This window comes from Mytilus edulis, chromosome 4, assembly GCF_963676685.1.
Source record: "Mytilus edulis chromosome 4, xbMytEdul2.2, whole genome shotgun sequence".
Classification (NCBI taxonomy): domain Eukaryota; kingdom Metazoa; phylum Mollusca; class Bivalvia; order Mytilida; family Mytilidae; genus Mytilus; species Mytilus edulis.
Window position 1 is genome coordinate 71,914,053 of NC_092347.1, and position 12,096 is coordinate 71,926,148.

The window sequence follows — 12,096 nt, forward strand, 5'->3', positions numbered from 1 at the left end:
TTATCCTAAAGTAATGCTAACAAATCGTGAAGAGAAAATGCCGTAAACTTATTAAGCATAAGGAATGGTGAAAAGTATTTTCTTTTTTTCTTGCATATACAAGTTTTAAGACACGTAATTTTCTTTCATTCTTACATTTTATACCTTCATCGTTAATTTCCGTTTATTTTCACGCAAGTATGTCTCTTTTCGTAAGTTATATAAATTACCGATAAAAAAAACCTGAGGTCATAATCAAGTATAGATTTTTTATTATATAACTTTAATGCAATTGAAAGCATTAACAACAACCTTTTGCTTTTTAAAACTTTTATTTTGTAATCGTAAAATGGAAATGGCGTAGACTTATTCCATAACAGATAGTGAATAATATTTTCTTTTTTACTTGTATAAAAAACTTTGAGACGTGTCACTTTTCTTTAAACTACCCTAATTTATTCAGCGTTAGTCTCCGTTTATTGTTACACAATATTATCTCTTTTAGTCAATTAAATATTTATTTACTGATGAAAAACGGAAGTCAAAATCAAATATAGTTGTTTTTAAAAATTGATTTAAATGAACAGAGTAATTAAAAGAATTAACAACAACGTTTTGATTTTGATTTTAATCTTTCATTTGTTTCAAGCAATCAGATATAAACTGATAATCAATAGACAGGAAATACAATTGTTTAATTACATTAGAAATTCTCAAACCTTGACTGTCGCGTGCCAGCATAGATCAGAAGGATTAGGGCAATTAATTACCTGGTGTGACACCGCGTCACTCCAGACTGGGAGAGATGTCGCTAATACAATAAACAAAAGGTAACGGATTTACGGGGAAGTCGGAGGGGATACTCCCAAATTTCTCCGAGAATTTAAGGAGTGATGTCGGAGTTTCCTGGTGTCACACCAGGAAAAAACTCGGTGTATGGAGTTTGGGATGGCTTTCGCGAAAATTGTACTGTACATCTGAAAAATTAAATTAAAGATTCTGTTGAAAACTTTTGGAAAACACCCAAATTAAAGTGTTATGAATGTAGGTATTACTGATATATCTGACATATATCATGTATATATTCAATATATATTGTTTGGCTTATATTTAGACAAATTCAATATATATTCTTCATATATAGATAATTTTATATTCAAAACTTGCACTTAATTTTGTTTTCTAAAAGCCACAAGAACTTAATTTCAAGTTGCTGTTGCCTAAGCTTATATAATAGATATATGTGTTGCTTTTACTCTGAAATAACCTACAAAGAATGATTAATACCTCAATTCTGCATAAAGCTTCACATGAAACAAAAAATAGTAGATTTACAGAAGAAGGCTATGCACAAAGCTACCAATGAAACAAAAAGAATAGATGTACAAAACATTGCAAAAGAAGACTTAAAGCCATACATGAAACAAAAAGAATTGATGTACAGGAAAAGTGTATGCACAAAGCTTCACATGCAAATAAAAAAATAGAGGTACAAGAGAGGGCTTTGCACAAAGCTACACATAAAATAAAAAAAATAGATGTACAAGAGAGGGCTTTGCACAAAGCTTCTCATGAAATTTAAAAATAGATGTACATGAGGCTATGCAAAAAGCTACACATAAAATAAAAAGGAATAGATGTAGAACAAAAGGCTATGCACAGATCTACACATGAAACAAAACACAAAATATGATCAGGAGAAGGCTATGCTCAAAGCTTTTTAAAAAATGACATACCGGTAAACAATTTCTATTTTTTTTAAGGTCCGAAAGAGAACATAAGAAATCTCAACGTTACGATGAATCAGACCTATACAAGCCACGACCAAATATCAGTGGTAGTAGGCGAAGAAACTCCTCACCAGGGGCTGCATTTGAAAAAGATGAAAGCCAGCAACAACCTAGAAGAAAAAGACAGCCCAGCAGAAAATCAGAAACTTCAAGATTGTCTAGACATTCAAGTAGGTCAAGGTCTAGATCAGTGGAATCAGACTGCCAGCCTAGTCCAATATCATCATCCTCATTGGCATCAGTACATAGCAGAGGTTCTTCATACTCAAGGTCAGGGTCAAGTTCATCATCAAGTTCAGAAAAGTCTAAATCTAGGTCTAGGTCAAGGTCATCAGGGTCATCTGTTGATGAATTTGGTAGAAGGAAACGCAGGAAAGGAAAGATGCCAATTGAAATGATTGATTTTGGAGAAGCTGAGAGGATGATTGAAAAAAATCTGTACAGAGTGAGCTTTGGTGAAGCTGAGAAAAGAGCTGCTTCAAGGTATATATTATAGATTGTTTTTTTTCCCTACAACATACATGTACTGTGGATTTATTTAATTTTGTGAGTTCTAAGATTTCCAAATTACAAAAAAGTTCTTGTTCATTGGTACATTTTGCATTTTACAATAAGATAGTCTAATGTTAACCTATACCAGACATCATTAACTTTGTGAAACATTTTTTAAAGACTTCAGCACAATAAAAGTTTATTAAACATCAATTATATTGTTAAAACATCATAGAATTCTATGAAATCTTACATAATGATGTGTGTGCCCCTGCTGCTGTGAAACGGGCATTAAGTGCTACACCATTTGACTTCCTTACAAACATATGTCGCGAAATTGATTTTCCCTTTTTTCATTGTAATGGAACTTATACATACTGTTTATTATCATAAAACAGATCAAGTTTGAATTTGTGTGGCATCGCTTTTACCTTTTTAGAGTTATGCAACTTTAAATTATAAATAGAAAAAATGCTGAATATTTAATTTATCTCCAACTTTAGTTTGCCTCAACCAATTGTGATGAAACTTATTTTCCCTTTATGTCCCTTTAAAAAGTTATATGCATGCTGGGGCATCATCTGTGTCCTTAGGATTCATTCTCCTATTTATACGACTACAACAATTTTTGCGGTCGTATATTGATCACGTCGTTGTCAGCGTCGTCTGAAGACGGATGGTTTCCAAATAATAACTTTAGTATAGGTAAATAGAAATCAATAAAATTTTAACACAATGTTTATAACCACAAAAGGAAGCTTAATTTCTTAAGGTTTAGGAATTAGGGGCCCAAAACAAGCATTTATCTAGTGTCAGGACAAAAAGTTGTGTATAAGTATTTCAATTGTTCTGAAATTGTACCACAATGTTTAATACCATAAGTAGAAGGTTTGGATATATTTTGTAGATAATGGGACAAACAGTCTAGGAATAAATGGCCAAAAAGGGGCCCAAAAACAAGCATTTTTATACGACCTCAAAAAATGTTGCATTCGTATAATGGTATGATGTCGTCGTCCGGACAATAACTTTAGTTTAAAGGGATGGATCTCTATGAAATTTTATAAAAAGGTTCTATACCTCAGAAGGAAGGTTTTGATTAATTTTGGGGATGATAGTTCCTACCGTTTTGGAATAAGGGGCCCAAAAGGGGTCCAAAACAAGCATTTTTCTACTTTCAGGATATCCGCTTGTGTATAAGCATTTCAATTGCTCTGAAATTGTACCACAATGTTTAATACCACAGGTAGAAGGTTTGGATTGATTTTGGGGGATTATGGTCCCAAATGTGTAGGAATTTGGGGCCAAAAAAGGGGCCAAAAGAAGCATTTTTTTAGTTTTCAGTCAATAATTTGTGTTTAAGTGTAGAAATCTCTCTGAAATTTTACCACAAGTTTCCATACAACAAAGGGATGGTAAGGGTCGGGGGTTATGGTTCAAATCATCAAGCAATTAGGGACAAAAAAGGGGAAAAACAAGGGTTTTTCTGGTTAAAGGACAATTTAGAAAAGTTAAAAGCAGTGAAGGGGAGGTAAGCAATCAAAATTTATAGAACACTGTTATATATATGTTTGATTACTTGATTACCTTGATTAAGTTCATTAGACCACATTCATTCTGTGTCAGAAACCCATGCATGCTGTGTCAACTATTTAATCACAATCCAAATTCAGAGCTGTGTCCAGCTTGAATGTTGTGTCCATTCTTGCCCCAACCGTTCAGGGTTCAACCTCTGTGGTTGTATAAAGCTGCGCCCTGCGGAGCATCTGGTTTTTTAAGAAACCAGCTAAAGAAATGCTCAATAGTCTTAAAAAGTATGAAAAACATCTGCTAGACCATACACACATACTTCAATAAGAGCAAAACATTTTTTATGCCCCACCTACGATAGTAGAGGGGCATTATGTTTTCTGGTCTGTGCCTCCGTTCGTCCGTTCGTTCGTCCGTCCCGCTTCAGGTTAAAGCTTTTGGTCGAGGTAGTTTTTTTTTATGAAGTTGAAGTCCAATCAATTTGAAACTTAGTACACATGTTCCCTATGATATGATCTTTCTAATTTGAATGTCAAATTAAAGTATTGACCCCAATTTCATGGTCCACTGAACAAAGAAAAAGACAATGTGAAGCTCAGGTTAAAGTTTTTGGTCAAGGTAGTTTTTGATGAAGTTGAAGTCCAATCAACTTGAAACTTAGTACACATGTAAACTATGATATGATCTTTCTAATTTTAATGCCAAATTAAAGTATTGACCCCAATTTCACGGTCCAGTGGGGCATCCATGTACTATGGACACATTCTTGTTTTTAAAAATTATAAGTTTCCTTCAAGCTTCTTTTACCATAATACTTTGAATATAAAGGAAAATTGTTAAAAATAATTTTTAGATCCTCAGTAAAATATTGAAGTTTGAAGGAAATCTGCTAAGAAATACTTCAGTTCAAACATTTTATCTTATAATGAATCAACAGAAAATGGGTCCATCATCAACAGGAATAATATAAATGAATTAGACATTGATGAAATGGTTAAAATCAGTACCTTAAATCGATACATTAGTACATGTTCATTCTGTACCTATGTTATTTTCGCACTTTTAAAATTGTATTTTACTAAACAACCTATAGCTATACCACATAACCTGCAGCTGATAAAGTTTGTCAGCTGTTAATCAAATAATTATGTGTCACAATGGACATCTGTATATTTGCTGTTAGTAGTGTTGATCATAAGTTTTTTTTTTATTGTAGTATGGATGTTCCCAGCATACCAAAGCCTCCAAAAATGACCAAATATGAGAGGCATGTAGTTTATTTATATTGATCATATAAGAATTGACCATGTAGTTTTGATACAATACTCTTATTTATAATGCAAACATGCAATTTACTTTTTGCAAAGTTTTAAAATATTTGTTAAATATATTTATTTAAATTTGTTAGTGGCATAAAAAAAGAGAAAATAAGACTGATTGAAAAACGAGAAATCACCAGTTTTAAACTTTTCAATAAATTTAATGTATCAATCATGTATTTTTCTTTCTTGTTTAAGTTTAATCTGTTTGTTGATTTTGTTCTTTTTTGCAACATTACAAAAAAAATAAGGCTATGAGTCAGTCTTTTATTGAAAAACTCAACATTGCTTGTTCTAGAATGGGAGTCATTTTGCCCAAAAAAATAAAATCAATGTACTTTTAATACTAGAATTTAGCATACCGCTGAATGTCATAGGATATTGTATCGTACTCAATGACATATGTTCTAAAATTGAGAATGGAAATGGGGAATGTGTCAAAGAGACAACAACCCGACCAAATAAAAAACAACAGCAGAGGGTCACCAACAGGTCTTCAATGTAGCGAGAAATTCCCGCACCCGGAGGCATCCTTCAGCTGGCCCCTAAGTACAGTAGCAAAAACTGGATTATAGACTGAAATAAAGGAAATTTCCAAAACATACTGGGGATTTATTACAAGAACAAGAGATGACAACTGCTGCATTTTTTCAATTTTCATTTTAATAAATATCATTTGAATAATGTACAAGCATAAATGCTCAATGTTGCATTTATGCAAGATTTTCTATTGTCTTCAAATACATGACCTACACTAAAGGATCTGAATGAGTTTGTCAGCTTTTTATCAAAAGCTAATTATTGTTTTTGAGTAAAAAATGACATATTGATGTTTGTAGTTTTGCTTATAAGTTTTTTTTTATTGCAGTATGGATGTTCCAAGCATAACCAAGCCTCCAAAAATGACAAAATATGACAGGCATGTTATTTATTTATATTGATATTAAAAATTGATTATGTTGGGTTTAATTTAAAACTTATATGATACTATTTTTCCTCTTAAAAAGTTAGAAATGTTTTACAATGGTGGTTAAATATAATAAAATATTTACGATTGTTATGATTTATAATCTTATCACATTTTATCATGTCAAGAGGCAAAAAGATGGACAAAAAAGAAAATAATTGATAAACAACTTTTTAGTTTACAATATGTATGCAGAAACCATGTCTTTCTTTTTTGTTTTATTGAATTGTATTTAATGTATTTCAACACATTGTAATATACAGTGAAATTGTAGAACAAAATATAACTTCTGATCTAAAAGTTATAACTCAATTTGGCCTGCCAATTGTTTTGATTCAAATGGCCTGTTTTATAATTAAAACTTTACACAAAAAAGAATAATGGTAAACAACAACAAATGGATTACAGGCTCCTGGCTTGGTATTGTGGCAGGTTTTAACATTTGTGAGTTCTGTACTTTCTCCTCTTTACCTTTGAAACATGCTCTTTTGAATTCATGACTGATGCAATGTTTGTTTTCCTGATGTGAAGATGTGTCTGTGTATGAGGTTCTTGTTCAAATAAATTGGTATACCTTTTGAACTTTGATTTTATGTTAATGATATCTGTCCTGAAATGTGTATCTTCTGAAATGTATACTCATTACTGTTACCTTCCTATAATATCACAAATTTGAAATGATGTAGGTTTTATATATTTTCAGACGATTCAAGGCAAGAGGAAGAGGTGCCACAATGACAAGAGGTACATGGCAAAGACAGAATTCATGGCAGTTTCCTGAAGGAGCAAACTCAGGTTCATGGTCACCACAGGGATCACCTACTAAACGATATTATTTCCCAGAACCTGGGAGATCTCCTTCTCCCCAGTCTCCAGTGAGAGAAGTTTCTCCTGGCATGTGGGATGATAGATCAGAATCACCGCCATATTATCCTGGAACAAGGGGACGAAGATCATCGTCACAATTATTAGAAGACTCTCCACCGAGACGATCTCAGTTTGCCATGGGTAGACGACCTCAGTCTCCCCCACCAGAGTATCTGAGAAGATCATTGTCTCCTTCAGAACACATGATGGCTCCTGAACCATGGGGAAGAGAACCATCAATGTCCCCACCTAGAGTCAGAGGTCATAGGTCACCATCTCCACCTTACCCTGGTGGTAGATTAACGCCGTCACCTCCTCCCTACATACCTAGAGGTCAGAGGTCACCATCTCCTGGGAGACCATATCTTAGAGGTAGATCTCCTTCACCATATAGACCAGGAATGAGGAGGACACCTTCACCCCCATTATCAAGAGGAGCTCATTCACCATCACCACCATTTTATAGAGGATCACCTCCACACAGACCTGTCACTAGAGGCAGATCACCATCACCACCATTTCATCGTAGATCACCATCACCACATCGACCGATGACAAGAGGGCAAACTGCTATTCCCCCACATGATTTGAGAAAGAAACCAGTAGTTAATTCTCCCAAAGTTCCAATGACAAATAAACTTAGAAATATCAAATTTGGGTCCCCATTTCAACAGATGGGACCGAGAAGAGGAGGAAGGTCATCGCCACCATCAGAACGACCTCCAAGTAAACGAGGCAGAAGATAAAACACCGTTTCTTATATTAACATTATTTAATGTACTATTATAAGGGAAAATTAATATTCATATATATTATACAATTGATGAGTTCTGTTTAAGAATTTTAGTTCCAAAAAAGATTATTCGCCCTCAACTTTCTAAGAAATTTATGAGTGAAATAACTTTGTTAGTCTAAATTGATTTTATTCTACTTGTTATTTTTGTTGATTTTTTTAAAAACAAGTAAAATTGTCAAAAAAAGTTATATCAGTATATGTAATTGGAAATGAAATATTGAATACGCTATATAAGCCAAAAAGTAAATTTCAATGCACTTTTTCAATCATAAATGTTTTATAGTGTACTTTAGCTTTTTGTTCAAAGTTAAAATTAGTCCATGAATGTTTGTTTTTTTGGCTTGTGTTTAATAAATCCCTTACAGCAATTTTTTTTTTAATTGAGAGGACTATATTGAATTTTGAAACTGAGTTTTTCTGGCCATCCTTATAGTAATACATGTAATTCTAACTTTGAATTGATTATCTCTGATTGAGATGGGTTACTAAGATTGTACTTTTATTTGTGGGATACTATTTTTTGTTTCTTTCATAGACAACTTTATCCATAAATACAATTGTCCTACGGTAATCAAGACATGGGAAGATCCACATGTAGGTTGACTACATCGATATGTAAAGTTATCTTCACCGTATATAAATTTCCCAATGTACCACTTTAGGATATTTTTCTGTGGTGTATTTGAAAATGCAAAGAAGATTAATCTTCAAAAGCTGATTTGATAACAGAAAGCATATCATGAAAATATTATGCTGTCAAGAAAAAATGTTTGTATTCACTCTCTGAAAAGCTTAACTTGTAAAACAAATTATGATGTGAGATCATGTTTACAGTGCAAATATATATGTGAATCATGCAATGTTAAAATTTATGAATAACTTTGTATAAGAATATGTGACTAATTAAGGATGTTCATTGACTGTTTCAGTCTTTCCCTGTAATAATCTGGTTAAATTCAAATTGTTCCTCAGCTAAATTTTAAGCTATTATCAGATCTTTACAAATCTTTGATGGATAATGTGCCTTGGGGTGAAAAGACAACTTTTGATATTGAGGTCACTAAAAAAGTATATAAATATGTATTCTTAGCTAACTTGTGACAAAGTTAACTATAATGGCTTATAATTATGAATTTATGAATGATGATTGGATGTCAAGTCATGGAAATCATCATATTTATGTGGGACTTATTTGATCAGCAATCATGGACTGATGCCTCTTGTTTTTTTGTTGTTGTGCATATAAATATTAAATATTGCAATAAACAAATGTCATCATTCTTACTGACAGTTTATTATTGGCTTTAAAGTTTACCTTTTGTGAAAGTATGAAGAATAAAATGTTTCCAAAACAACAGTGTTACAAGGTCAAACCTGTATACAGTCAACTGTAATTTTTACATTGTTTTATTATTGCCAAAAATAGGTTTCTTATAAATGAAAACTCTGTTTTTTTTGGTATTTAGAGTGAGTTGTTTCTCTGCAGCATTTTCTGAAAACATGATAATTAATTTTCATATTTTTTCATTTTTATACGACCGCAAAAATTTTAATTTTTTGGTCGTATATTGCTATCACGTTGGCGTCGTCGTCGTCCGAATACTTTTAGTTTTCGCACTCTAACTTTAGTAAAAGTGAATAGAAATCAATGAAATTTTAACACAAGGTTTATGACCACAAAAAGAAAGGTTGTGATTGATTTTGGGAGTTTTGGTCCCAAGATTTTAGGAATTAGGGGCCAAAAAGGGCCCAAATAAGCATTTTCTTGGTTTTCGCACTGTAACTTTAGTTTAAGTGAATAGAAATCTATGAAATTTTGACACAAGGTTTATGACCACATAAGGAAGGTTGGGATTGATTATGGGAGTTTTGGTTCCAACAGTTTAGGAATTAATGGCCAAAAAAGGGCCCAAATAAGCATTATTCTTGGTTTTCACACAATAACTTTAGTATTAGTAAATAGAAATCAATGAAATTTTAACACAAGGTTTATGACCACAAAAGGAAGGTTGGGATTGATTTTTGGAGTTGAGGTCACAACAGTTTATGAATTAGGGGCCAAAAAGGGGCCCAAATAAGCATTATTCTTGGTTTTCGCACAATAACTTTAGTATAAGTAAATAGAAATCTATGAAATTTAAACACAAGGTTTATGACCATAAAAGGAAGGTTGGGTTTGATTTTGGGAGTTTTGGTCCTAACAGTTTAGGAATAAGGGGCCCAAAGGGTCCAAAATTGAACTTTGTGTGATTTCATCAAAAATTGAATAATTGGGGTTCTTTGATATGCCGAATCTAACTATATATGTAGATTCTTAATTTTTGGTCCTGTTTTCAAATTGGTCTACATTAAGGTCCAAAGGGTCCAAAATTAAACTTAGTTTGATTTTAACAAAAATTGAATCCTTGGGGTTCTTTGATATGCTGAATTTAAAAATGTACTTAGATTTTTAATTATTGGCCTAGTTTTCAAGTTGGTCCAAAATTAAACTTTGTTTGATTTCATCAAAAATTGAATAAATGGGTTCTTTGATATGCCAAATCTAACTGTGTATGTAGATTCTTAATTTTTGGTCCAGTTTTCAAATTGGTCTACATTAAGGTCCAAAGGGTCCAAAATTAAACTAAGTTTGATTTCAATAAAAATTAAATTCTTGGGCTTATTTGATATGCTTTATCTAAATATGTACTTTGATTTTTGATTATGGGCCCAGTTTTCAAGTTGGTCCAAATCAGGATTCCATATCAAGTATTGTGCAATAGCAAGAAATTTTCAATTGCACAGTATTGCACAATAGCAAGAAATATCTAATTGCACAATATTTTGCAATAGCAATTAATTTTCAATTGGAGTTATCTTTCTTTGTATAGAATAGTAGTTGATAATATATGTTGGAAATTTGCCAGACATGACTATGATGTCATTTCTATTTTTATTTGCCAATAACTTTATGTAAATAACTTCATTGGAAATTTGCCAATATAAAATGTTGCTGATGAAGCTTTTTTTCCTTATCTTATCTAAAATGTTTTTAGATAGTGTATGTTGGACATTTGCCAGACATGACTATGATGTCATTTTCTATTTTTATTTGCCAATAACTTTATGTAAATAACTTCATTGGAAATTTGCCAATATATAAATGTTTCTGATGAAGTTTTTTTTATTGTTTTATACAATAAACAATGTATATCACTTTTACTACCAACCAATCTTTACCATTCAGTGATAACAAGCACTTTATTTTACATTTTAATATTTTATGATGTATTTAAAAGAGTAGTTATTGTTGCAAACTCCATTAGAAATTTGAATTGATATCAGTTTTGGAAAAAGGGAAACAGGGATGTGAAAAAAAGGGGGGGGGGGGGTTAAATTTTTCTCATTTCAGATTTCATAAATAAAAAGAAAATTTCTTCAAACATTTTTTTGAGAGGATTAATATTCAACAGCATAGTGAATTGCTCAAAGGCAAAAAAAAACTTTTAAGTTCATTAGACCACATTCATTCTGTGTCAGAAACCTATGCTGTGTCAACTATTTAATTTTAGATTTAAAAAGTTTGAAGAAGAAATCTTTAATTGATTTGTAAAATCTTGACATTTGTTTTGTGTAAAAAAAACACCATGTATTGTCAAAAATTTGATCACAATCCAAATTCAGAGCTGTATCACGCTTGAATGTTTTGTCCATACTTGCCCCAACTGTTCAGGGTTCGACCTCTGCGGTCGTATAAAGCTGCGTCCTGCAGAGCACCTGGTATTGCATGATTAATAGTAGTGTTGTCAAATCATACACTTTTTCCTAACCGGTTACTCGGATAATCGTTCGACCGATTAACCGGTTAACCGGTAGTTTAAGTTGGTGTTTGAAAGCTTTATCAATAGTACCCTACACATAGATAAGATGAGGTATGAGTGTCAATTTGACAACCTTTCATCCAAGTCATAAATTTACGCTTATGGAATTAAAGTTTGTCCATTGGCTTGTCTGTGAGGATTCCTAGTGAAGTTTGACTTTTAAATAATCGAATACACCGTATCAACTATATAGCGGTTTTACCAACTTCAGATTAAAAAATTTAAAAAAAACTTCTTGATCTCGTAGAATTGAATATGTCTGAAACCGATTATTCTTTCCTTTTCTCTTGTTGTCTCCGAAAATAATGTGGAGCGTTTCAATTTGAAATGATTAATCATTAAAAAAAAAGAAGATGTGGTATGATTGCCAATGAGACAATTCTCCACAAGAGACCAAAATGACACAGAAATGAACAACTATAGGTGACTGTATGACATGTTTCTTAACTTTCTTTGCTTGTTTCTTTAAGGTAGCACAATACAAAGATTTTTTTAC

General features: G+C 32.2%; 1 protein-coding gene across 2 annotated transcripts in view; it reads left to right on the top strand.

Annotated features, from left to right (window-relative positions):
- LOC139520442 (biorientation of chromosomes in cell division protein 1-like 1) overlaps positions 1-9,024 on the top strand; it is a 32,335-nt gene extending 23,311 nt beyond the window's left edge. For both annotated transcript variants that reach the window (XM_071313047.1, XM_071313048.1), the window contains exons 10-13: positions 1,743-2,252; positions 5,008-5,058; positions 5,979-6,029; positions 6,781-9,024. In XM_071313047.1, the coding sequence (XP_071169148.1) occupies positions 1,743-2,252; positions 5,008-5,058; positions 5,979-6,029; positions 6,781-7,690 (1,522 nt within the window). In that variant the 3' untranslated portion in view covers positions 7,691-9,024. The remainder of the gene's footprint in view (positions 1-1,742; positions 2,253-5,007; positions 5,059-5,978; positions 6,030-6,780) is intronic.
- The last annotated feature ends 3,072 nt before the right edge of the window (positions 9,025-12,096 follow it).